The sequence below is a fragment of the Podarcis erhardii genome (assembly GCF_964252035.2).
Source record: "Podarcis erhardii genome assembly, chromosome: 7".
NCBI classification, from domain to species: Eukaryota; Metazoa; Chordata; class Lepidosauria; order Squamata; family Lacertidae; genus Podarcis; species Podarcis erhardii.
In genome coordinates this window covers 46,779,801-46,805,929 of record NC_138511.1, presented here as the reverse complement: position 1 = coordinate 46,805,929, position 26,129 = coordinate 46,779,801, and the positions used below count along the sequence as shown (strand labels likewise).

General features: G+C 43.3%; 2 protein-coding genes across 4 annotated transcripts in view; both read left to right on the top strand.

Annotated features, from left to right (window-relative positions):
- The window catches only part of BEAN1 (brain expressed associated with NEDD4 1), a 42,779-nt gene extending 30,021 nt beyond the window's left edge, over positions 1-12,758 (top strand). For all 3 annotated transcript variants that reach the window (XM_081871967.1, XM_081871968.1, XM_081871969.1), the window contains exons 4-6: positions 4,221-4,430; positions 5,206-5,338; positions 12,259-12,758. In XM_081871967.1, coding sequence (XP_081728093.1) covers positions 4,221-4,430; positions 5,206-5,338; positions 12,259-12,613 — 698 coding nt within the window. In that variant the 3' untranslated portion in view covers positions 12,614-12,758. The remainder of the gene's footprint in view (positions 1-4,220; positions 4,431-5,205; positions 5,339-12,258) is intronic.
- A 6,309-nt stretch (positions 12,759-19,067) lies between these two features.
- On the top strand, positions 19,068-23,988 carry LOC309347609 (uncharacterized protein). Its single transcript, XM_081872289.1, has 2 exons — positions 19,068-19,563; positions 21,881-23,988. The coding sequence occupies exons 1-2, from the start codon at positions 19,231-19,233 to the stop codon at positions 23,315-23,317; spliced, it is 1,770 nt and encodes a 589-aa protein (XP_081728415.1). The 5' UTR covers positions 19,068-19,230; the 3' UTR covers positions 23,318-23,988.
- Positions 23,989-26,129: the final 2,141 nt, after the last annotated feature.

Genomic DNA, 26,129 nt, shown 5'->3' with positions numbered 1-26,129 from the left:
TTCCTGCACATCTGTGGAATAATTCATCTGAAGACTAAGTGCCATCCACACTGTTGGAGGTTAAGGCTACCAGTCGAGATTGTTAAATGCAATCTCTAGAAATGCAATACAAGCAACTGAAGACCAGCTTCTCAAGAACTATTGTGGGAGGGGGGGGGTCTATTACCTGCACATCTTCCTTGAGGCCTCTGGTTGGCCATTGATCCTATAACAAGGAAGTTCAATCTTCAGTTATGGATCAGAGAGAAAACTTTCTGCTGGTTTTCCCCTTTACAGAGCAGATATTGTTTCAGCATGCCGGTTGTGAGAGCAACGTTACTGGTAACAATATGTGCATCTTGGTGTATAGATGATTAATCAAAGTTGTAATGAAAGCTGGTGACAATCTGCTTTCCACATTAATGTTGGCTTGGTAACGCATCACAGTAACAGCCTGTGATAAGATGTGTTTGTGTGTATTTATATATATGTGAAACAAGTAGAGCAGGTTTGTTAGAATGGTTGACTTGCTTATTTTTGGTGCTCACATATTTTTAGAACAAAACGAGTCAGAGTTGGGGGGGGGGGACGCAACGGTGTGCCACTGCAGTGAGTCAGGATGACATTTTGCACATCACAGACACTACCCAGTTTCAACATTGGTAAAAATATTTAAAGAAACTGTCATGTCAGCACTACAGAGGAAATATTACATTTATCCTCCCAGCATTCAGCTGCTAAAGGCCTGCTTGGTGGAGGAGGGGAAGCTGGCACCCTTAATACATCAAATGGGGGCAATATTGTATAAGGAATGCAGAGATGACATGTATAGGGGGCACAGCTGAAAATCATTTGGTGAGATTTGCCATGCCCCAGTCCTCAGACATTTCAGATAGTAAATATAAGGCAGGGGAGACTTCTTACCTGGAGTTTTTATCTGCCATCCATTCTTCGCTTCTGGATTTCTCTGAACTGCATTGGTATCTGAAGAAGTGTGCATGCACACGAAAGCTCATACCAAGAACTAACTTAGTTGGTCTTTAAGGTGCTACTGGAAGGATTTTTTTTTATTTTGTCTGAACTGCATGGTTTCTGTTACTCATTGTACCAGAGGCTTTGCTACAAAGAGTTTTAGGCATTAGATCTGGAATAGAGAATTTTCCTCGGCTCAGGTATCACATTCCTTTCTGGGCGCCACATGTTAGCAGCGGGCAAAGGCAAGAGTGGGCAGAGCAATGAGCACATCCCCCCCCCTTCTAAAGTAGTGTAGTGTCTCCATACACAGACTGACATAGCCCTCTCTATCCTCCATCCAGACAAGCAAGAGGCATGATCAGAACTCATTGACACATTCTAGCCTGGTCAAAGCACTCAGGGAGCCAGGCAGGGCCTGGATGTCCTGGGAGCCAGAGACAGACACCTGAAGGGCTACATTTGGCCCTTGGGCTTTAGATTCCCCACCTTCTGCAATAGATGCTCAAGGTGTTTTTTCTTCAAAGTGAACGGTGAATAACTTAGCAGTGCTGTTCTGCCTCTCCTTCATCCTGTAATCAATTTGAATTTTTGTTTTACTGTGAGACTTTACAGTTGAACATGCAGCAAACACAGCATGAGAATTTTACTGACGAGCCAAGAATTTATTCCTTGCTGCAGAGCCTAATAAATAGTGAATAATCACTTTCTTTTTTAAAAAAAGATAGGTGCACTAGCAAAGCGTGCTGAGGAACACATTGTTCACTGACGACATTCCATCTTTTATGCAGCAGAGTAGCAAAACGCCATTCAGTGCCAGAGTCGGAGGAAATGAGGCCATAACTAATGTCGCCAGCGATCATTATGACAGGGGTCATAAATTCATACATGATCCTTCCTGTCTCACTTTGCAGACTTCATAAAAAAAAAAAAACAACCTGTAACACTTTGGGTAGATTTTATTTCTCTTTGGTAGCTGAGTTTTTGTTTTAGAGTGGGACTTTTTCAAACCAATGTGTATGTGATTTCAAAAGTAAACAGAGATTTTTGAGGTGAGGGAAGATTAGGGCAGAATCTACTTACAGCACAGCAAAGATGATCAAAACTAAAGAGGCATTCAGGCACCACTACTCCATTTTCCCTATGTCTCCTAACTTAATAATTTTTTGCATCGTATGTGATCTTTCACACGACATATAGAAGTCACTTTTGGAAATCTAGCAGAAGTTTAGCACTCATGTCCATGTTAACTGCTTCCAGAATAAATCTGTTTGCAACCCCATTAACCCAGAAAAATCGCAGGACAAAATCTGGGGCAGAATATTCTTTCCTGACTTCAGGTGGGCCAGCAGAAACCACTACTGATGTCAACAAACAAAGCCACCTTGACCTATTCACTGGAATTATTGCAGTGCCTGGAAATGGTTTATGGAAAGGGACCTGAAGCCCCGTTAAAAAAGCTTGCATGAGTTCAGAATGGTTTTTCTGCCAGAGAAAGGGGGCGAGGGGCAGCATCATACACCATGTGCCGCTTTGCCTCCCAAGTGATTTGTTTCGCTGTAGCAATATTTATCATCTTGATGAAAGATGCCCTGGCTCTGAAGATTGGAAGGGGTTTTTTTTGTTTTGCTTTGTTTTGTTTACCTGCTTAATTTGAAGCAGCACCTATACAAGGTACTGTGACATCAACATAATAACCTGAAGCCAAAGGCATCTGAAAAGATTTATTTCCAGAGCTCCTTTGCGGTGACACGCTTTTTTGCTTCTGACATTCTCAATTTGCAGGCCGCTGGTGATCCAATCTGATTCCTTCTGACTCTTTAATAAGGATGTCAATGGCAGAGTTAGTGATCTCAAGGGGTGGCGAGCTCTTTCGCCTCAGATGAGCTAGTCAAGGTCACCAGAATGGTAGATTTTCTGTCTGTTGGCTTGTGTCGTACTTCCTTAAATATATCCCTTTTGAGTGCATCTGAGGAAACATTTATTAATTGCTGCATGGGGTGTTAATGCAGGGACTTAGCATAAAAATAATTTTAGGCTGCCAGCTGCACATTACAGGTGAAATTGGAATGCAAATGGAAGCTTACAAATCACCCAGGAGACAGTGTATCACAGCCTAGGTAAATATTACTAACATCAATGGGACTACTTGTGAGTAAATTTGCATAGTTGCAAAATGGAATATTTGGCTATATCTTCCCCGGGCACCTTTGTTAAGCAGGCTAAAGAGAACCCATCACTGATGGTCTTATTTTCACAAGGTGTGTAGCATGAAGGATGAGGGATTGTGTTGTGATTGGCTGTTGACATCCATCATATCCTGAGTTCTCGTGTGCCACTGTGGACATATCAGTGGGGTGGGGGGAACTTGGTAAAATTCGTTTCTGCTTCTTCCATTGCCTCCTATGGAGTTGAATTTCCTTACACCTTCCCTTTTGGTGGTGTCAATTCCACCTGGTTACATGAGCATTGCCAGTGGCCGGTGAGGGTTTGGGTGTGATGAACCTGTGTCTGCCCCTCACTGCACCCTTTCCCTGAATTTGTGCACTCCATTTTCATCCTGTTCAGTATATCCCATTGGTGAGCAGCTGGGTTTTCATAGGGATGTGGGTTTTATGTTAACATGGGCTCCTTTGTGTGTCTGCCCCTCAAAACAGTAGCTCTTTGGAGCAAATGGGCCTACTATGTTGTAGTATGAGATGTGGGAGAAATTTGGTTCAGTTTGCATTTAAAGGTGAACCTACAAAATCCACACTTCCCGAAACAATCTGCAAACCAAAACACAGCTATCCTTTGAAACTGGCACTTCACTGAATTCTGCAGTGCCATTCTCCAACCAAGTAACATGTACAAAAATGCATATACTGGAGTAAAGGGTGGATTAAAATGCATATATTTGTGAAAATGTCATACAAACATGCATTTTATTGGGGGGCATTGCTTTGCACAATTGTGTGTATTAGTGAATGGACTTTAGCTGGTGATGGGTGGACTGTAGCTCATTGGTAGGAATCTGCTTTTAATGCAGAAGGTCACCAAGTGGTAAAAAAAAAAGTGTGTATTAGGTAAAATTGCATGCAAAAGTTCATACGAGAGAATAGTTGTTTTTTCATGTAAAAAAATCATGAACTGATGTGGATATGTGGAGAATTAAACTGAAGACTGGAAAAATTAAGAACTGAGAGAAACCAAAATAAACCAGTTTGCCCATCCCTACCAGTCGTATCGCCTCAACTCTCCCTCTTCCTCTCTTCCTCACTGGTGTGTAGCAGTTTATCTGAACCAGACCATCCCCATCACTGAGTTTACCCACTTCACTGAAGGCAAGGCTGACACTAGCATGTCGGATTCTTCTGTGCTGGTAGCTGGTGTAGTGATTGGAGCAGTTCTCTTCCTTTCCTGCGTGGCCATCATCATCGGCAGCCTGCGAAAGAATAGGTGCTTTCAACATCTCCAGCTGAGAAGAGATGCCAGTTACAGTAAGAGAACTGTTCTGATTTTTTAAATAACTTCTTCAAAAATATAGATGTTCTGCAAACGTTTCCAGTGTGTTTTCCCACCAGCCCCTTTTCATTCTGTTGCTGTCGAGCTTAGTTTGCAAACTAGATACAGCAAAGCCAGGCTTTGTGTGTTTGAACAGGGCCTTTCCACTGGATGGAGTGATGCAGCTGATTTGGGGTGGCATGGAAGGGTACAAGTCATTGGTTGTTTGACTTACATTTATTGCTTTGTACTCCCAGGGAGAAGCACTTGTAGGATTTTCTGCCTCAGGTGCCAAAGTAACTTGGAAAGCATTGGGTACCAGTGTGCTTTAAATGTATGGTGTGTATGAGACCCTAGCGGCATGAAAATAACCTGGGATTGGTGGGGAAAGGCGTAGAGACCAAGGCAATTCACCAGTTTCCAGAGATGATTTAAGAATTTCATCCATTCAAGAGCTCTCAGTCAAACATGCTCTGCAGGGGTCTGGTTATCCAGAATGGTTTATCAATCCCTCTTCCCAGGGAACTCATCAATTGTAGCTTTGTGAAGAGAATAGAAGTCTGCTAACAACTCATGACACGCTTAGAATTCCCAGGATTCTTGAAGGGGAGTCATGGCTGTTAAAAGCAATATGAGAATGCTTTTTAAAAATGGGTGGTGCAGATGTGATCTGTGGGGGTGGGTTAGGTCTGAAAAGCAGCATACACATTTTAAATCTGCTAAATGCCTGTTTGCGGTGTTGTGGGACCAGTATTTTCTTCTTTCTTCCAGCTCCAGAATGCTTCTACGGCGGCTCAGTTGGAGAACTAAGATCCAGTTGCATAGAGGAGTTCCCTCCAGCCTTCTATTTCAGCACTTATGTGGAAACACAGGTCAATGTCACCTGCCCCGACTCACCTCCCCAGTAAGCACCTTTCAAATGGATTTTTATTATTGGGATGAATGGTGTGGAAATGGGAGCTCTGCTGGGCTCAGTCCCAATGTTCTTCCACCAGAATATGCTCTCAGCATTGAGTGTGGGTGAGAGACACAGGCAGGGTCACCAAACCCCAGTGGCTGCTATAAATGATGTGGGAGAAACAGGTGATGGGAAGGCAATAAAGACCTACAGGTGGAAGTCTGAGCTGTGAGCAGTGATGAGGGCAAAGGCAAGTTTCAGGGATGGAGTGGGACTTAGGTCACATGGTGCATTTGAAACACATTTATACCACTTTTAACAACCATGACATGTTAAGGGTGCTAAGAGCTGTAGTTCTGTGTGGGGTAAACTACACTCCCCAAGATTCTGGCAACCTTGAAATTATTGGCTATAATAAAAATACAATAATTGAAAATATTAAATTATTACAATTTTATTTATTAAATCATTATATTTGTATAATTTGTTTTAAGAACTTAAATGAAACAAAAAACTTTTTTCCCCAAATGTTTTTAATAGGTTTTATCCATCTAAGGCCTACTCAGAATTGAGGAACCAGAGCCTAGGTTAGCCATACCCATTTAACTTCAGTGGGTCTACTCTGAATAGGACTAGCATCAGATACCACTCAATGTTTTTAACTGGTTTGGGGGGTTTTGTTTTGGTTTTTGTTTTGTTTTAATTGTATCTTTTGCTATTTTGTTTTTTTGCTGCCCTGGACTCCTTCGGCAGAAAGCGGGGAGAATGGACGTTTAATAAATAAATAACTGGGGTGGCTGTAGCTATCTTCCTTTTATAGATTTCCATTTGTTGCTCTTCTGCTGAGCACACGGTAGTTACAGCAACTTGTCAGGATAATAGATGGTCTCTCTCATTTAGCTCTCCAATACAGTGGTACCTTGGGTTATGAACTTAATTCGTTCCGGAGGTCCGTTCTTAACCCGAAACCATTCTTAACCTGAGGCGTGCTTTCTCTGCGGCTGCTGCCACCACGTGATTTCCATTTGCATCCTGGGGCAAAGTTTGCAACCCAGAGCAGCTACTTCCGGGTTAGCGGAGTTTGTAACCCAAAACGTCTGTAACCCAAAGCGTTTGTAACCCGAGGTACCACTGTAGAACAGGGTTAAAAGGACTGAAAAATGAGGCTGTCTGAACAGTGTAGGGGCCCAGAATTATATCGGGCAAAGGCAAAGACCACCCACACATTACACCCAGTGCTTTTTTAAAAGGGGGTACTCAATCGTATGCAGTACCTGCACCTCTATTCTTTTTTAAAAAAAGATTATGCCATTTCTTTTCCTTCTCTGCCCCTCTCCCTGCCTCCAAGTAACCATCTGCACTACACATTTTTTAAGCCGTATCATCCCATTTTCAACAGTCATGGCTTACCCCCAATGAATCCTAGGAGCTGAAGATTGTTTCGGGTGCTGAGAGTGGTTAGGAGACACTTCTTCCCCTCACAGAGCTACAGTTCTTAAAGTGGTTTAACAATCCATCCCTCCTTTCCCAGGGAACTCTGGGAACTGTAGGCAGTTCAGTGTTCAGTGGCCTGCTGCCTCTTAAGAGTGAAGGCAGAACATAGCCATCGTGACTATAAGCACTGTAAATACAGCTTCACTAGACCAAGTACCATGTAAAGCAGCCCTTCCGAACTTCCTCTGGATTGTACCGAAGGATTTCCATGTTATGGGATCTGAGAATCCACCCTGCTGCTTTTAATGAATAAATAGCATTAGCTTTCTGCCAGCCGTAGCTTTTTCATTCACTAAAAATCAATGGTGTGGGTTTTTAAAATAATAATAATAATAAATTAATATAATATTTCCCGCCTATATTCCTCCAAAGGAATGCTTTTCAAAAGTGCTCCCATGGATGAAAGCATTATGTTGTAGAAGTTGATGAGTAAGAAATGGATTTTTAAAATAGTTTTCTGAGGGTGGAAGCTGAATGAATAGTTTCCAAATCACCAACAGAGCAGAAGAGGTATGCCTTGTGTCTCATATTCTCTTTGGCACAGGTGGGCAAGAAAAACAAAAGAGGAGGGCTGAATGGTGGAATTCATGGCGCTGTCTGATGAATCAATTAATAAGCACAATCAGTTATTTAACTACAGTTTTAGAATGAGTAGATATCCAGTTGGAGTTATTATCGTATGAGAAGGGCAAGCTGACATGTCTCCTCTGGACAGCTTGAATTCTTAAATGAATTGTGTGATTGGTTTTTCACTCCACTGATCCAAGATGAAGATTTGAAACAGAGCAGCATCAAATAGTAATGAAAAAGCCATACATACACACACACACACACACACACACACACACACACACACACACACACAAACACAAACACACACACACACACAACTTTATTTATTTATTTATTCATTCGTTCATTACTGGCATCCTCAGGTCCAAAATTGAAAACCCAGAGTTTGCTTTGTGTTATATGCAGGGAGTAGGGTTTTAATACCGAATTGCAAAATTGTTTTTCAATTTTGCTAAGATCCCCTCCATTTTATGAAGTAATACTAGCCAAACATCTAAGGGCCAATTCACCACTTGCAAACTGTACATTGCTTCTCAGGTCTACAACTGCATAACTAAATGGGGCTGTCAGGAATGCTAAAGTGACAGGTATTGAAACAGGACCAAAGTCACCATATGGCAGAGAATTAGCATCTTCTAGGGTTTAAGCCCTTGCAAGACACAGATAACCACTCAACAGTTTGCAGGATGAATCTGAACCAGTGTGTGTGTGTGTGTGTGTGTGTGTGTGTGTGTGTGTTTGTGTGTGTGTGTTTTCTGAAGAACGTCTAGGGCAGAAACACTATTTATATTAAATTCTAATTGGGAAATTAATTTATGAAAGATGCCTTAGGGGTGTTTAATAATTTAATTGCTTTGATGTACAAATGACTGAAATCTCATTTAGGACTCAATTTGATTATCTCTCTAGATGTATCCCTAATCGGTTCTCACACTAGATTTAAGAAAATTGCTACAGCTCTCATTTGAGTTTTATTTCTTTATCTTTTTTAAAAATCATAATCCTGCTATGCTCACAAGGCAATCAGATGGAAGCCATGCGGTCAATTTATCTTGACAACCCTAACTAGATGGTAGTGATATCTATAATCGTCCCTTTAGGTGAATTAATGGCTTTCTCATGGACCCAGGATCTCTGTGAGCATGGCAGATTTATTTGATGTGAGAGGTATTTTTAAAAAATGGCAGATGCAAAGTGGTGTTGTTGTTGTAAAGGAGGGTTCAAATGATATCCGGCTGCCCTTCATCAATAGTTTCTGTTTTGTGCTGGTGCAGTTAATGCTTCCAGGGGTCTCAAATTCTCAAAAACTTCCCAGAACATCTGTTACAACTGTTTCCATTAGAGTCTCAGTAAAGCCGTGCTTGGGGACCTGCACCCTTTCAAATGTTGCTGACTATAGCTGCCATCATCTCTAACCATTGGTCATGCTGGCTGTGGCTGATTGGGGGTTGGCAGTCCAGCAACATCTAGGTCACATCCACACAATACTTTTAAGTCACTCTAATATCACAGTCTTGAATTATTCTGGTAATTAATTTATTGTGGTTGCTGGGAATTGTAGCACTGTAAGGTCAGCATCCTTAATAAACCACAGTTCCTAGGATTCTTGGGGGTGGGAACCATGGCTGTTAAAGTGATATGAGTCCTTTAAATATATGGTGTAAGTGAGATCTTTGAGCCTGCAAAATAAAACTGCCATCATAAAGTCTGTAGCATGAAATCCATCCCAATTCCCAGTCCCAAAATTCAAAATCTGAAAACCCCCATTCTGCAACCAACCTATGCAAAAGCAAAAACGATTTTCAGTGTTTCATTCCTTCTGCCTTAGAAACAGATGACAAATGCAGCTAAAACTCAGCAACAGAACAGTAATGAAAAGAATCCAAACTGAAGACAAAACAAAAAATGATTCAGACAATAACTTTTGTTCCACTGACTTTATTGGCAAGATAGCAAGACGCTGAGTAACACTGACTTCCTCTTCTCCCTGCTACAACTGTGAAATGAAAAGGTTATCATATGAGCCTTTTGAAGCCTTGTTTGGTTCATCATTGAAATATTGTCCTAGACTGTTACTACCCATGCGAACTGGCCATTGACAGTGAGCTGGACACATAACCCTTATGGAAAACATCAACGTCATTTCTTAGCTTGTACTTCAAAAAGTGTCAGGATCATCCTTCCCATCTGTGTGACTGGAGAGTAGATGCTCCGTCGATCTCACCAATTCTCTAGGATCACTCAGCTCTATGCTACCAGAAATGGGGGAGACCCTGACTATGGATCTCAGGTCTGGTTTGAGTCCAAGTGGGGTTGGATTTTGTATTCTGTACACACAAATTCACACACCAACCTCTTAGAGCATGCTCCATGTGCTTTCTGGTTATCATGATTTCCCTTTACTAGTTGCATGAGAAGTTTTTTGTTTGTTTATATACTGCTTAATTCCAGAATAAGCTTCCAAGCAGTTTACAAATATAACAACCAATTACACAAAAATTTGAATATAAGCATCCATAATTAAAACGCACCATAAAACATTCCCATTAACATGTTAGAATCTAAACATCCATAATTAAAATATGCAATGGAACAATCCCATTAAAAGAGCACAGCAATTAAAATAGGAAACTCACATCAAAAGATCAAGGGGATGCCTGTGTAAAAAGGAGCATCTTCAAAATTTTCTCTCTTCTGTGTTCTCAAGATCAAAACTTACGAATTTCAGCCTGTTTAGTAAGCTCTTTCATGTTACCTAGGTGTGTCTGTGTGGTAAAGTCACTTCCACTGAGACATGACAAATCACACTGCTACTACAAGCCGCCAAGATTGGAATCAGGATGTGCTATGAACATATATAGTAGCTGTCTATGTGCTGGGTCATTGATCCAGCTAGTTCAGCACTGTCTGCCATAGATTGAAACAATTGTCTAGGCTCTTGGGCAGAAAAGGTCTTTCTCATCACCTTGCAAGGGGATGGACCAGATGATCCTCAGGGTCTCTTCCAGCTCTACAGTTCTATTATTCTACCTACCTGGAAATGTCATGGCAATGGAAGCTGGTCCATGGGGCCAATTGGGCAGAGCCCCGCCAGCCTCAGTGTGCCCCCAGCCAGCTCCCCGTATATCTGCCTCCTTTCTTACATCCAGCCCAGAGAGTGGTGCTGCTCAGCAGCCTCCTTCTTAGTCTCAGTATTACCTTTATACTCTCAGTGTTGCCCCACCTGCCATTGGCTCTGGCTCCCTGCCTTCCACCCTACCAGTCCCAGTGGGAAGCTGCCACCACCGGGCAATGGATTGAGCCCGAGACCTTGCCAGTATACATATCACTGTCACTGAGATACTCAGTTCTGAGATATTCAACAGTTCTGTTGGAAGCAGCAACTCCCATCCACCTCTCACACACATGTATATTATAATGCAATGCTGTTTTTTAAAAAGACAATTCTAATGGAAATCTGACATCTTTTCATTGTAGGGTTATTAGAATCCCATCATCTCTTTAAAATTACAGTGAAAAACATTTAACCTACCATTCTGTCAACTGGTGCCTGGGGGTTGGGGTAGGGAACCTAAATTAGCATGTTTCACACAGATAACAGCCCTCTACCTCAGTGAAACTAATTCTGGGGATCCTTTTTTATGGACTCTTTGATAACTTCTTATTGTGGGCTCTTTAGGAAACGGCACAGCATCCTTGTTCCTAATATATTCCCAGCTACTATTGTTGCAAAAATGCTTGCCTCATCAACTTTGTATTCCTCTACCCCCCCCCCCACTTCCTCATCCTATCCTCCTATTTCATTACCTCCAAAAGGTATATCTGAGCAGTGTTCACAGCTTTTTGAAACCTTAATTGTGCATTAGAAACCAATGAAGCAGACTCCTTACTCAGGAGCCCACAGGGAGTGAACATTTGTATGTTCAGAAAGCATTAATCCTGCATTAGCCTCAAGGTTTTGGACTGCAGTGAATTAGAACAGCTTGGTTTTGATTGCTCAGACAAGAATTATAACCCTAAGACTGCATTCCTGTGCATACTTACATCACTGTCATCAGTGGGACCTGTAGCAAAATCTTGCAGTGTGGAGTCTGTTTCCCCCAACAACAGTCTGCCATGCATTCCAAAGGTCCTCATTGGGCTGTTTCAGGAAATTCTCCCCAGCTGATATACCTCCCTCTTTTGTGCGGAAGGTGTCATTTTAGTTTTAAAAAAGTAACAGGACACAGAGCCTGAACATCAGAAATCAATAGAATGATATGTAATATTTGTATAGCCAGTGTGGCTAACCTAACACTGAAGTAATCTGCTTCTTGTGACTTGGTATTGGAGGGTGGGGATTCAGTACAGATCACATTTGAAGGCAAACCTACCAAAGTTGCATTTTCCAAAACAATATAGCTTCATAACACAGCCATCCTTCAGGATTTGCCAAATTTTGCAATGTGTACAAAAATGCATATACATGCATGTACATAAAAACACATATATTTGTGAACACAACATACAAAAAATGCATTATATTAGAGAACATTGCTTTACAAAAAAAGGTGTAGATTAGATAAAACTGCATACAAAAATGTGATTATTGGGATAATTTTTTCCCAAAATGCTGCTGTATTTTCATGAGAAACTTTTTTTAATTACAAATTGCTGTAGAAATATGGAGAAATGAATTTAAGCTTGGAAAAATGAAAATGGACAGTTCTGTCCCTCCCAACCTAAGAGCAAGTGCTATGAATAGATAGGCCATCTGCTAAAACTTTTCTCCCTGTTTGTCATTTCTTCTTCTCTTGTAAGCACAATTCTCCTCTGATATTTATGCGGCAAAGCTAACCTGAGGCTCTGTTTTCTTTCAGCTATGATGAGTGTGTGGGGCCTGGAGCTGTGCAAATCTGTATTCCTACAGATGACCCTCCGCCTTACTCCCTGATAGACCCTTGTCGATGGAATGACTCTGCTATAAACATTCCCTGGGAAGAAGAGGTGTCTCCAGGGGCTGCAGGAGAAAGGGATGCTGGGTATTTGGTCGGACTGCAGGGCCTGCCGCAACCCATCCCTTCCATTTCCTTATCCTCATCATTCCCGATGGAAGCTGCCCCTCCCTACGAAACTGTTGTGTGTGAACAGAACATCCCTATTCCACTGGTCCCACTGGATTTACTGAAAACCTCTACGGAACACTATCAGACTTTTTTCAACAGAATAATGTAAAAGGGCACTGATTCCTGACCTGTGCTTCTGAAGGAATCCTTCAAGACTAAGAAAGGGTGATAAGCTGGAATGATAATCACCCACCTACCCATAATACTTAACAAAACTTTATCTATTTTCTACTTGTGGATTTTGTTTTTACGGGGGGGGGAATGAAAGTTTACCTGCACATTCTTCTTTGTGTTTTAGATTGTTCTTCTCCCCCTGAAATGTAAAACAATAAATGCATCTACTAGGGCAGTGGTTCCCAGACTTCCCTCCACACCCAATGGACCAATTGACAATCTTAATGATTGTTCTGCGTATTGTAGCAACTGAAATGCTCTGTACTAGATGCTGTACAGCTTTTAAATGTATTTTTATTGCTTCTTTTCTTTATTGTAACATATTGCAAAACAATAGAAGCAATAACAGTACCATCAGAAATCAATCTGGATATTTAATGCAATGGATGTGCCATCTCCTGTCTTCAACCACAAATCCACAGACACACCTGAGTGAAGCTTGGTCTATGGACCACAGTTTGGGAACTCCTGTGCTAGGGTATCTCCTGTAGGTCTTTTTGTAGCATTTGAAAGCACATCGGACTAAAATACTTCTAATGTAGATGTATGTCATACGGTCAAACCTAGTTGTCAGGTTTGTTACAGTGCTTTGCATGTCTTAGAACAAAAGGAATATATGATAAAGGGGTTGCATCTATCTTTTTAAGAATTGTTAGTAGATGTAAGCCAGTGACTTAGTAATAGGAGAGGATTCAGTGTTTCATTTAGCTGTAGAGTTCAGCTCAAGAGAGATAAAAAGATATCCTTAGTTTGTATCAGAATATCCCCATTTTATAAATAGGAAAATGTTTGTGTATTTAAGTGAATGAGACGGGAGGCTTCCCAGTTAAATTTCTAACTGAGCTAACCCAGTTCCAAACCCAAATATTATATCTACTTTCTGTCACAAATCTTTTCCCCTACCCACATCAGTGATCAAGCTGTCTGGGGAGATTTATTGTGACATGAGACACGATTATTATGTTGCATACCAAAGAACTGGAAAGCAAAAGAAAATATGCATTTCCCTATTTTTACTGGGAGAGGTCTTACTAAAAAGAGGCATGTGATGCAATCATTTGAGTGCTGAGTTTGGAATACAGAAGAGCTGTGTTCAAATCCCTTCTTCCACAGCTTGCTAGGTGGCCTTTGGCAAATTGCTAGCTTTGTAGCCTCTTCTCCCTCACAGGATCACTGAGGCTAAAAAGCAGCTCTGATCTCCTTATTTTCTGCATAAGACCAAGGTACATCTAACCCAACATTTTGTTTCTGACAGGGACAAATCAGCTGTCACTGACACGTTCACAAGCAGCCAGGCATATAGGTGATGGATCGCCTTGCCTTACTGTGTCCCTGGTGTCTACTATGCAAAGGTATACTGCCTCTGCTTGTGAAGATCATGTTTAGCCATTGCACCTAACAACTACTCAGAGCCAAAGTAGAGTTGATGTTAAATGTGTATTTGCATGTAATGTGCAGAGTTCTTTTTAAAAAATGCAAACAGTGTCAACTTGGGGCGGGGTAGTAGCGGCTGATAATTATCAGGGTCACAGCAGGAGTGGAAGGGTGATTTAACATTTTCCTCCCCTGCTGCATTCTTGGGGGAAATCCCAAAGCCAATATTTGTGCTGCGGGGGGGGGGGATGCCAATAGAGCAGGCATAGGCAAACTCGGCCCTCCATATGTTTTGAGATTGCAGTTCCCATCATCCCTGACCACTGGTCCTGTTAGCTGCGGGTGATGGGAGTTGTAGTCCCAAAACATCTGGAGGGCCGAGTTTGCCTATGCCTGCAATAGAGTATTGTGTCCCCCTGAGCAAGTCAGGTCAGGAGTTGCAGAACCACGGACAGCACCAAGTGAGCAGACAGCCTTTTTACAGCCTCTGCTCCCAGACTACCTCCCCCAGGCTCCACCCTCTTGTAGATAACTTTAACTTCTTAAAGGGCCTACCCTCTGGCCTGAAGACAGGCACTCATCCTCCATTCCATCGCCTCCCTTCCAGTGTATGCTCTACACTGCTGGACCAGTGACCATCAGGAGGCACTGGATTCCTTAGGCTCAGGAAAAGATGCTAGTGGAAGTCCTGGCTCTGACTGCAGGCCCTAGTGGTAGGGAATGGCTCCTGTCTGGCAAGCTCGGGGGGGGGGGTGTCTCCTGATCTCCAAGAGCAGGCTCAAAGTTGTGAATCTAGTCTTCCTCTGTAGCTGGAGACTCGTAAGCCCTCCAGCTTTGAGCCTTGATCACTGCTAGACTCTGAGGTCATGACAAATAGCAGCTCCGGAGAAGAAAAAAAATTCAGGAAGGAAAAGAGTAAATTCCCCACTTGAGACCTGCTACCACCCCAATACTTATCAGTCCCTGCCCCAAACCTTTTTTAAAAAATCCTGTATATTAAATGCCAATTTTAACATCATGTCTAGCTTGGCCCTCAAATTTCTCCACTTGTCTTTATAAAGCAATGAAATGCACAAATCTGACTGGAAGGAGCCAGTGTGATATGCTGGACTAGAAACTTGAGAAGATGCAGGTTCAAATCCCTACTCAGTAGTGAGACTCCCTCGGTGACTGTGAGCCAGTTGCTCACATCTCACCTACCTCACAGGGATGTTGTGAGGGTGGGAAAGGTGCAAAAGAGACTGTGCCCAAGTTCCTTGGAAGGGCATCAGGATAAAAATGTTGTTTGTTGTTGGTGGATGGTGATTAACAGTAACATGCAATCTAAACCCCACAAAGACATCCAAATTATCTCTTAACCTTGCTCCAACAGGTGTATATAAGGCAAGGGTTTTTCAGATGGTGTTCCAAAGAATTTTGGGGTGTTCAGAAGATTATCATGGGCTCCTCAATGGATCATGGATTCATTTTCACCAGAAAAAGGTTCTACTTGGTTGCAGCACCAGAACTTTGGAAAGCCCTTTTATAAGCTGTTTGTTTATCCCTCTCAGTGATATAATTTTGTATCCAAGTAAAGACAGTTTTATGCTTCCATGACTTCAGGACTTAAACCCCTCTGGTGCTTTATTTTGCTGCTTTTTTATTTCTCATATATGATTCTGTGAGTATGATCATAGCCACACCATTCATTTAAAGCCCTCTTATACTACTTTAATGTTTCCACCAAAGAATCCTGGAAACTGTAGTTTGTTGAGAGAGTCCCTAACAACTCATAGCACCCTTAACAAACTACAGTTCCTAGGATTTGGGGGTGGGAGGGAACCATGTATATGAGTTTTGAATGGGCAGTGTGAATGAATGTGTGAGTGTGTGTGTGTGTGTGTGTGTGTGTGTAGCAATTTTGATACTGCACTGTTTTACTTATTGGAATCATGTTATTTGTTCACCCCTTTGGGAGCGCAAATTGAAAAGTGGTCTACAGGTTTTAGGGGGAACCTCAGTCAAAATGCCTTCTGAGTGACTCATCCTCCTCGTTGCTAGTCACCCCTGCCCTCTCCCTCTGGGCCCAATCTGTACAATTGCCTGGAAGGAAAGGGTCAGACTAGTGGAAGCTTTGCTGCTCCATCTTCTCCCTTTTGTCATTGTGTGCAAGTTGGGGGTAGGACAGGTGTCCATTCATCATACATTCCCTTCCTGTGTTTCCTTTCATTAGGGAGTAGTAATAATAATAATAATAATAATAATAATAATAATAATAATAATAGTCACTTCTGGTGATGGAGCTATATCAGACCACCAGGGCAAAAACAGAAGAAAGAGGCTTGTGGCACATTAGGGACATTGGAAGCTGCAAAGCAATGATGGCCTTATATGGATCTGTGGCCAAGATCTCCAACAAATTGACCGCAAGACACACTCCTTCACTCTTCCCAACAATTCTGCTGCAATGCAACAATAGCCAGGCTAGCAGAGCTACCATTGGACCAGCCCCGCCCTCCCCCCGCCCCCATTGCCTGGTTTGACTGCCAGACAGTGTCCCCTCCATCTATTGCTCTGGCTGCTCTCACATGCCTGGGTGAGGGCCATAGGGAAGGAACAGAGCTCAGTGGTACAGCATCTGTTCTGCATGCAAAAGGACCCAGGTACAAGCCCCAGCATCTCCAGGTAGGACTAGGAGAGACCCCTGCCTGAAAGCATGGAAGGCCACTGCCAGTTAGTGTAGGCTATATTTAACTGGGTGGGCCAATGGTCTGACTCAGTATAAAACAGCCTTCTACGTTCTTATCTATCTTTCCCAGAACAAGGCTTAAACAAGTAGAAGAAGGGGGGAAATTGGATCCAGTTCTACCTTCCTTACATGGTGTGGCGAACCTCCACTGGTTTCAAACACCAGTGTGTTTGGATCTTGCCTGTTTTCATTCATAGTTTTCACTCTGAAGTGTTTTCAGTCTAAAATACTCTTCTCTTTGAATCTTGGATAATTATCAGATCTGGAATGTGAAAGCCCATTTTTATATTTCTATTGAAGGGCAAATGCATCATCATGACTCCTTAAGGAAATTACGATTATTAATTTATAAATGATGCTCGAAAGATCCATCCTGGTACTTTGGGGAATAAGGCATTTCTGCTCTATAACATTATGGTGTTGTTGATTGCAACTCAAAAGTAATCACAGGTCAATTCATGGAAGACTCTTGAAGCAGCTGTCTAATTAGATCGTGAAAGCAAACACTTATCTTGCTAACTTGACATGGAGTAGGATTTGGCAGGTGGTTGAGATCCGGAGTCTTTGTGGTATGCCATACTCTGACTCACTATAGATAAAATCACTGTACCTTAGAGGGGCAACTGCAGACTTTTCTCATCATTATATTGCAGCAGCAGGAAAAACCGTGCCAGGCAGAATATGGTGAAATTCTCCATAGAGACATCATTGCAAAGCCAGTTTTTAATCCTAACACTAAGGGTTGTATACAGCTAAGTCATACTCAAGAGTAGACCCACTGAAATTTTAATGGGGCTTAATATAGTCATTTCCATCGCTTTCAGTGGGCCTCCTTGGAGTAGAGCTAACATGGGCAACAACCCTCAGCCTATGAGGGCCACCTCAATCTCTGAGCTGTGAGTGACTCCAGCAGTTCCAAACACCTGCCCAGGGTTCAGTTTCCTAGGAATTAAGGTCAGTGAAGACTCTGGTGTCTTTGGGATATATGGCTTTATTTACACTGAGCACAAGATGGAGGGGCTCACAGCAGCTCCATAGATATTGCTCCCCCTTTAGTTTTCCAGGGGAGCCCCAAAGTCCAACACAGTGCAAGCAAATCTCTTTGTGTGTAGCTTCTAGCATTCAGCTTTTTAGCTCATGCGCACAATAACAACAACTCTGGCTAAAGAGGATCACCTGGCCTCCAGCCAGGTGAGGGGAATGTGGGGAAATGCCCCACCTATCCTGAAGAGCACCACCCCTTAGCTCATTCTCTGAGATGCTGATGAGCACTTAACTGGCCTGCTAAAGCCATTCCCTTGACAAAAGGGAGTAGTTGGCAGGCTTCCTTGCATACATTCTGCCTTTACAGATACCAGATGGAAGGCTTGGAAGGAGGCCCAAGGTTTCACGGAGACTTACCCTCCCAACTCATAACAATATTTTGCACCTGAAGCAGAGTAACAAAGGCTCCCCCATTTGTGGAATGCCCTCCCTGGTGAGGTCCATCTGCCTGCTTCATTATTAACATTCAGGAGAAATTTTTAAACATGCCTATTTATCCAGGCATTTGATGGATGAAAGACACTGTTCCTCATAACGCTGAAAATATTAGCTGTGACAGTATGTGGTTGTTCTGAAAGGTTCTTAGATGTTTTAAATTGTTTTTGAAAGTTTTTAAAGTTTGATTCATTTTTAATGCTAGTGTTTTATTGCTGGGCTCCTTTGGGAACTGGGATGGGGACACAAATTTATGAATTAACATAAAATAAGTGTTGAATTTTGCCTAGGAACAACAAATAGGGTTGTAACCAACTAAATTCTACACAGAGCAGGCACATGATTTCCTCCAAAGAATCCTGGGAGGTGTGTTTTTTTAGGGTACTGTAATGGGAATTGTAGCTCTGTGGGGGGGGGGGTAAACTACAGTTCCCAGGATTCTTGGGTGTCGGTGGGACGACATGTGGTTTAATAAAAGTATTTTGAACATATGCTGTATACACAACCGGAATTCAACAGGCGCAAGTTGGCATCTCAATAGGTTTTACTCCGAGTAAAAAAAAAGTTGACTGCCCCTTTTCAGCGTCCACTCCAGACGCCCAAGAGCGTCAGACACCATCCCAAGCGGCTCTTTTCACTTTCGTTTTGACGCGCCTCGAATTCCCCACCACTTCCTGATTCGGGTCGGCAACAAAGTCCTTTTGATCCACCCTTGACTGACAGCCGGCGTAGCCATTTAAATCCCAGGCAGATCAATGAGCAGGCCAATGAAGAGGCTGAAGCAGGGCGAGCTCCGATGTAGCCACAACTTCCTCAGTCCGGATGAGTCCTTAAAAGTGCTCGGGCACGTTGTGTGTGTGCGTGCGTTTGTGCCTTAATTTTTTATCTAACAAAGCTCAGCCCCTCTTGCCCTTATTTCAAGGGAGAAGGCGCCGTCTCCGTCTCCCGCGCAGGCTGGCTGGCTGGGCGCGATGAAGAGACCCGCGGCCGGGGCGGGCGCCGCGCCAGAGCTGCTCCGGGACTACCTCGCCTTCTACCGCGCCAACGGGGCGGAAGGGAAACTTCTGGTCTGCGACGAGGCGGCCGTGAAGAGCCGCGCGCGGCGCCTGCTGGCCTCGGAGCCCGGCTTGGCGGGGGCTCCGGGGGGCTTCGACGTCGCCGGCCTCGCCCAGAGCTGCCTGGCGGCCAAGGGGGAGGCGGGGGGCGTCGTCTTTCGGAAGCTGCTCAAAGCCTTCGAGTTCCTGGAGCTGATTTGCGTCAACCTCTTCCTCTCCCCGTGGAGGAAAGAGATCAAGTCGCTCAAGGTAAGCGGGCAGCCGGGTCCCCTTGGAGGAAGCAGCAGGGGCCAGCTAAGGCGCTGCCCTCCAGGGCTTGCTGCCCTAGAGGTCCCATCGACCCCAGCCAGACATGGGGTGGGGGAAGTTTGTTTAATTTTTGCATTGTTACCCCCACTCTTTCCTCCCAAGGTGGTGTACCTGGTTCTTCCCGCCCCATTGCATCCTCACAGCAACCCTGTGAGGTAGGCCTAGGTTGAGAGGCAGTGGCTAGTCCAATGATCACTCCAGTAAGCTTTGCAGGAGAGAGGGGATTTGAACATGAAGGCAGCCCAGTTTAAGGGAATTTTAAATGACTGATGTTTTAATGTATTTTTAATCTTTTGTTGGAAGCCGCCCAGAGTGGCTGGGGAAACCCAGCCAGATGAGCGGGGTATAAAGAATAAAGTATTATTATTATTATTATTATTATTATTATTATTATTATTATTTATTATTATTAAATGCACATTTAAAGCACATGGTTTCCCCCCAAAGAATCCTGGGGTCTGCAGTTTCCCCCTCACAGAGTTGTCCTTACTAGCATCCTTGATTGTTGACAAACAACAGTTCCCAGGATACTTTGGGGGAAGTCCTGTGCCTTAAAAAGTGTGTTGGATATGCTTTAAATGTGGCGTGTGGATCTGCCCTGAGCCTCCTCATTCCTTGTCCAATTCTCTCCACCCCCTGCATTACATCATCACAGCAACCCTGTGAGGCAGGTTAGACTGATTGGCCCAAGGATCACCCAGTATGCTTTGCAGCTGAGTGGGGATTTGAACTCGGGCCTCCCTGTCCCTAGTCCAACACACTAACTATTGCACCATATTTTCATGCAGAAACATCTGGAGGATGCCACACATGGCTACTTGTGTCAAGCAAAACAAATATTGTTAGACTCCATCTTCTTTGTAGGACCACAGGTTGCCGCACCACTGTTTCCCCCCCCGTCTTACATTTTCACCTTCATCAGGGAAGGTAAAGAAATCATCATGGGCAGAAAGAGGAACTTAGAGGGAGGGATTGCAGAATTGAAGGAGGAAAAACAACAGTTGGGGTGCCTTTCATTTCACACAAAATTGGCACACAGTGAAAAGTGTGCTATTAGGATTGTTTCCATGGGCACCTTTTCCTTACTGTCATTGACCATTCTAATAGGGTTCAGGTAAGCTGCTCCATTTCACAGATGGGTTTCTCTGCCTTTCTTGGGAAATCCTCTTATTTCCTAAGCTGTGCTGTACCTGCATAACATATTTGGTGACTTAGGTTCTGCTTATTGTACAAGCAGAATGTTGCTATGTTGCAAATCCCACAAACTTTTTTAGACTCTGGAAAATTATCATTAGACAGGACTTATCCTTGAGGGAGCCATACTGATTCTTTTTCAGCAGCACTTGTTCTTCTGCATGCTTGATAATTATCTATTTCCACCAGTTTTCCCAGAACAGGGATGTTAAGATAACAGGTGTGATAATTTCCTGGATATCTCCCTCTTCTCAGTACTGTTTTTCTAGAAAAATGGGTGCCACTATTCACCATGAATTTGTTACAGTAAGTGCCACACTATTTAACAAAAAAAGAGGTGCCAGTACTGCCTACCCTTAAGTAACCCCATGGAAAGCACTGCCTCTTCTTATTTTAAGTCCTCTGGTGTTGAAGATGTTTTTGGGGACAAGGTCATCTTTGTTAAAAGATGGGCAATTTCACATTTGAGTCCTTTTAAGAACTTTTTAGTGGATTCAGTCTGAACCAGGTGATTTGTTTGTTTGTTTTTAATTTGTCCATAAGGCCTGGAACAGGGGCCACCTACCTTTTCGGAACAATGGGCACATTTCGAATTGGAGTGCTGGGGGAAGCAGAGACAGGGAATCTGTGTCTCTCCAGATGTTGCTGGATGACAGCTCCCACCATCTGTGGACCATTGGCCATGCTGGCTGGAACTGACAATACCCAGTCCTAACAGCATCATTGGGGGGGGTGTCAAAGGTTCCCCAGCCATGCCATAAAGAAAAACAGGAGTAAGGAAAGGCTGAAGTTCTAGTAGTCATTGGAAGCTGACAGAGTGGATCCTGTAGTTTGTGTGGTGTGAATAAGTACTTTTCTTTTGTGTCCTGAATTTTTCAGTATTCAGATGCTAAGAATTGTACTTGGAACCTTCTACATGCAAAGTTTGGGCACTAACACTGAGCTATGGTTCTTCCAACATTGTAGAGCATTGTATGGGCTACAACAACCCATAGCAGTACCGAGTGCTTGGTTTCCCCCATCCATCTTGTTTCCTAACATCATTCTTCTCCTCCCTCCCCAGACTTTTACAGGAAATTTTGTCTACTATGTGCAATCTGTTCTCCCAGAAGGCGTAGTAGAAAAGCTACTGAAGGAAATTGGCTACGTTGCAACTACCACCACAGAGTTTTCACTGGCCAAGAAGCTCAGTGAGGAGGAAACAGAACAAGCTGCCTTTGAAATATTCCTTGCACGAATCCAGTGTGAAGACCTCCTTGAAATTGCAGAGGATGTAAGAGACAGCGATCTGGTGGATATCCTACAGAAGAGAAGAGCCCAAAACCATTGCTCTCCTGAAGATAACCTAGACAGAAAGCACTGGCCCTGCCAGAGAAAGGAATACATGATTATTGGAGGAAGAAGTGAGATGCTTGATCTTCAGCAGACCCACAGCAAGCAGGCCTCTGAAGAAGCTGGAAATGGTGGGCAAAGAAATGAACTTTCTCTTGAATTGACTACGGAAGAGACTCCGCTGGCTGCTTCCAAATTCACAAGTGAGCAAAATGCAAGCCAAGCCCAGGGAAGTGCTTTGGCAAACTCCTGCATCAAAAGCTCCGATAGTGAGGATTTCTTGATTAAATACAGCGACATTGTCATTGCGCAAAAGCCGCTCCACTTTGCAGAGACCCATCCAAAAGCCTCAGAGGACAAGACTCAGAACACAGGATTCCCTGGGTCAAGGCGGGGCCCACCAGCAAATAAACCATGGCCACTCACTTTCCTTTCTCCTGGTGCCAGTGGCCCCCAAGCCTTAGCCATACTTAATGATGTTGCTTTGGAAGGCGAAGTCCCTTATAGCTACAGGAGCCAGGAATCCTCTCGGGAGACTATTGAATCTCAGATCTGCGATGCCATGAGCTGCCTTGCAATTCATGGATCAGATTCAACAGACCAGCCAAAAGAACTGAAAGGGAACACTGCGCTACACAGCAATAAATTCACGGCATGCAACAATGCAGGTAAAGAGGGAACCTGTGACTCATCCTTGGCTAATCTTAAGGAAGATGGTGTAGAGAGTCTTGTGTATCCCGTAGAGGAAACAGCAGGGCCAGAATTCCTAAGTAGCAAGAGAGGCATACAGGAACTGCAACATTCTAGGATGAAACTTTCAGACCAACCTGGTGGGGATAGAGAGGGCTTCAACGTTGACCTCTACTCATCAGAGCTCTTCTGCGATATCACTGGGTGCAATTGTCCCACAGGTGGTTCAGGTTATGAGAGACTTCTGGTAGGCATTCCGGGAGCAGGGGAAGCTGCGGAGTACCTTAGGCACATGGATGAACCACCCAACTCAACTTGTATCACCCACCCTGAGGTTGGATATCATGGCGGTGCTCCAGCAAACATTCAGTGCAGAGGGGAAGGATGTCACTCCTCTTTTGCAGACTCCGATCGTTGTGTTGTACCAGTGAATGAAACTAGCCCAGAAGGTTATGTCATTATAAACAAAGATGATTAAGAAATTAGTCCAACAAAGCCTTCTGTGTCCAAACGGCAGGTGGCTTCTTGAGAACGGAGGGTGTAAGTGGTGGAATGCCTTGTGCCAAGCAGCTTCCTTCTATGTCATTCCACAACCATCATTTGCCTTTAGTGGAGTTTAGAGGAAAGCAGAGGAGGGCAGAAGGAATCTATTGAGGTACAATAATAAAACAGCCAAATCCTGTGCCTATTTATTAAGTACTCGACTTAATTAAGATCTACTTCTGTGTACACTTACGTAGGACTGTACTGTCCTATAGCAGGAAAAAAGAACACTCACCTAAACCTTACTGAGATATATATCCCATATCAATGCCATGGTGCTCCCTTTCTCCTAGTTAGTCCCAATAACATTACTCAAGACGATTCTGTGCTTGCATGCCCAACAAAGACCCCTACAAAATAGGTACCTGCTACGCCATGAACCCCTAGCCCTCTCCTTCTCACTTATTGCACAAACAGCTGGATTTAAATTTCAAGCAGAACACAGACTGTATAAGTGAAATGGGTAGACTTGCTAAAAAAGGGTGGCTTGTCAGTGTTTGCAAACTGGTGGGCCTCTGTAGAAGAATAAAATTTCTCTGCTAAACTATTTCTGCATCAATGGGGGGGGGGTTGTTGGGGGGTTTTTTGGAATAAAAGTGTGAAAATTATTTTCTCTCCCTGTAATCTTTACAAAAGTAAATGCAATACACACAACCCAAACATGTTAACACAGAAGGCAATGGGAACCTATAGGTTTGTGGAGCCAGGCGATCAGAAGCAGGCACATCAATCCTATCTGTATTTTCCAAGTGGCAAAAGGGATGCATCCCAGAAAGTTGGAGAGAACAGAAAAATGGGAGAAAGCTCATACAGGTTTTAGGAACTAGAAGCTGCATTAACCCCTGGCAGTTGATGTGGTCCCATGCCTTGGCTGGGCTTATTGCTGACTCCTGCCCTTTAATTTTTTTGACGACACTGCTCCAAGCAGCTGAATTTAGTTGCTGTACTCCTTTCATTTCCCACAATGACCCTGATATAATACACTGGAACGTTGTGGGAAATTAAAGTGGCAGCTCCCAACCAACACCATTGCCAGGTAAACTCTTGACAGCCAGTCATGGCTACATAAGCAGTTGCACTCCCATCTAGCAACACAGGAAGCTGCCTTAGACAGTGTCTGACTGTTGGGTCTGTCTAGCTCAGTATTACCTACACAGATAGGCAACAGCTCTCCAGGGCTTTGTGAAGGGCTCACGGCCTTGCCTGAAAATGCTGGGGATTGAACCTGGGATCTTTGGAATGCAAAGCCCATGCTCTACCACTGAGCTATGGCCCTTCTCACGAGGGGTCAGTCTCCATAATAAAGATGCTACTGTCTAGCGGGAAGGGCTTAGCATTACAGAATGAATGTGACTGGCATAGCACTGCATTCTAATATGTATGGAAGACCACTGAAAAACACACACGCAAGCAAGCAAATTGCATATGAAGTCCCAACGTTGGAATTAAAGAGAATGCAGATAAGGGGCTAGATTGGGGATTTCGTCAGTGACAATTCGCATTGCTAAGTCACCAGGTAATGAACATGCACATGTGAACTGGATCTTAGGATCGAATCCCAGATGACGTTTCAATCCAAGTAACAGATGAAAGTTGACTGGTGACTAGTGTCTTCTTTTGGTTACAGTTACAGATAGGTAGCCGTGTTGGTCTGCCAAAGTCAAAACAAAACAAATTCCTTCCAGTAGCACCTTAAAGACCAACTAAGTCAGTTCTTGGTATGAGCTTTCGTGTGCATGCACACTTGTGTATCTGAAGAAGTGTGCATGCACACGAAAGCTCATACCAAGAACTGACTTAGTTGGTCTTTAAGGTGCTTTTGGTTACAATTATACATGTTTGGAAAACGTTGCATCTTTTATGGTTTATAAATCTGGAACATGACCGCAATGTTTCTAGGTTAATGTGATATAAATCAGGTCATTTGGCAATACCATTAAACTAGCTAATTATAAATTCCTCTGATGGGCATTTGGATTTTTATTCAGTCTTATCCCAGCTCAGAAGTGTAAAAGTATATTTGAATCAAATCCCAAGAACACTTCCTCTAGGGGTTTGCTGTGGGTTTTTTCCACCAGTATTTCAAAACTAGCCCATTCATCTAAGAGAGAGTTAAGATCCGTTATACCTCAGAAATCAGTGTTCCAAAGAGAATAAATTAAGCAAACTGCTTTAAAACTGCCCTGTTTAATATAAATAAGTATTCAAGAGATGTCTTTAAACAGCACTAGAAATTTAATGAAGTAGTAGAAGGAATGTTAAAATGTTTTTGAGACACTGCGTTTTCGAAATCCTGCAGTTACTTTCCATAAACACTCTTGAAAAGGTTTACACAGATTAGGTAGCCATCTGGACAAAAACATACACATTTTTAAAAAAGCAACTTATACTCTTGTTCCATTGCAATGGGAGTGTGTCCCGAGTGGGATATATTCTGTACTGGAAGTATTTTGCACCCACATTCACACTTATTTCAACTAGGCTTAGGTTGCCAATGAAAGACAGAATACGTACAGTGGTGCCCCGCAAGACGAATGCCTCGCAAGATGGAAAACCCGCTAGACGAAAGGGTTTTCCGCTTTGGAGGTGCTTCGCAAAACGAATTTCCTATGGGCTTGCTTCGCAAGACGAAAATGTATTGCAAGTTCCTGCGGGTTCCCCCCCCCCTTTTGCTAAGCCGCTTATCAGCTGATCTGCTAAGCCGCTTATCAGCTGATCCGCTAAGCCGCTTATCAGCTGATCCGCTA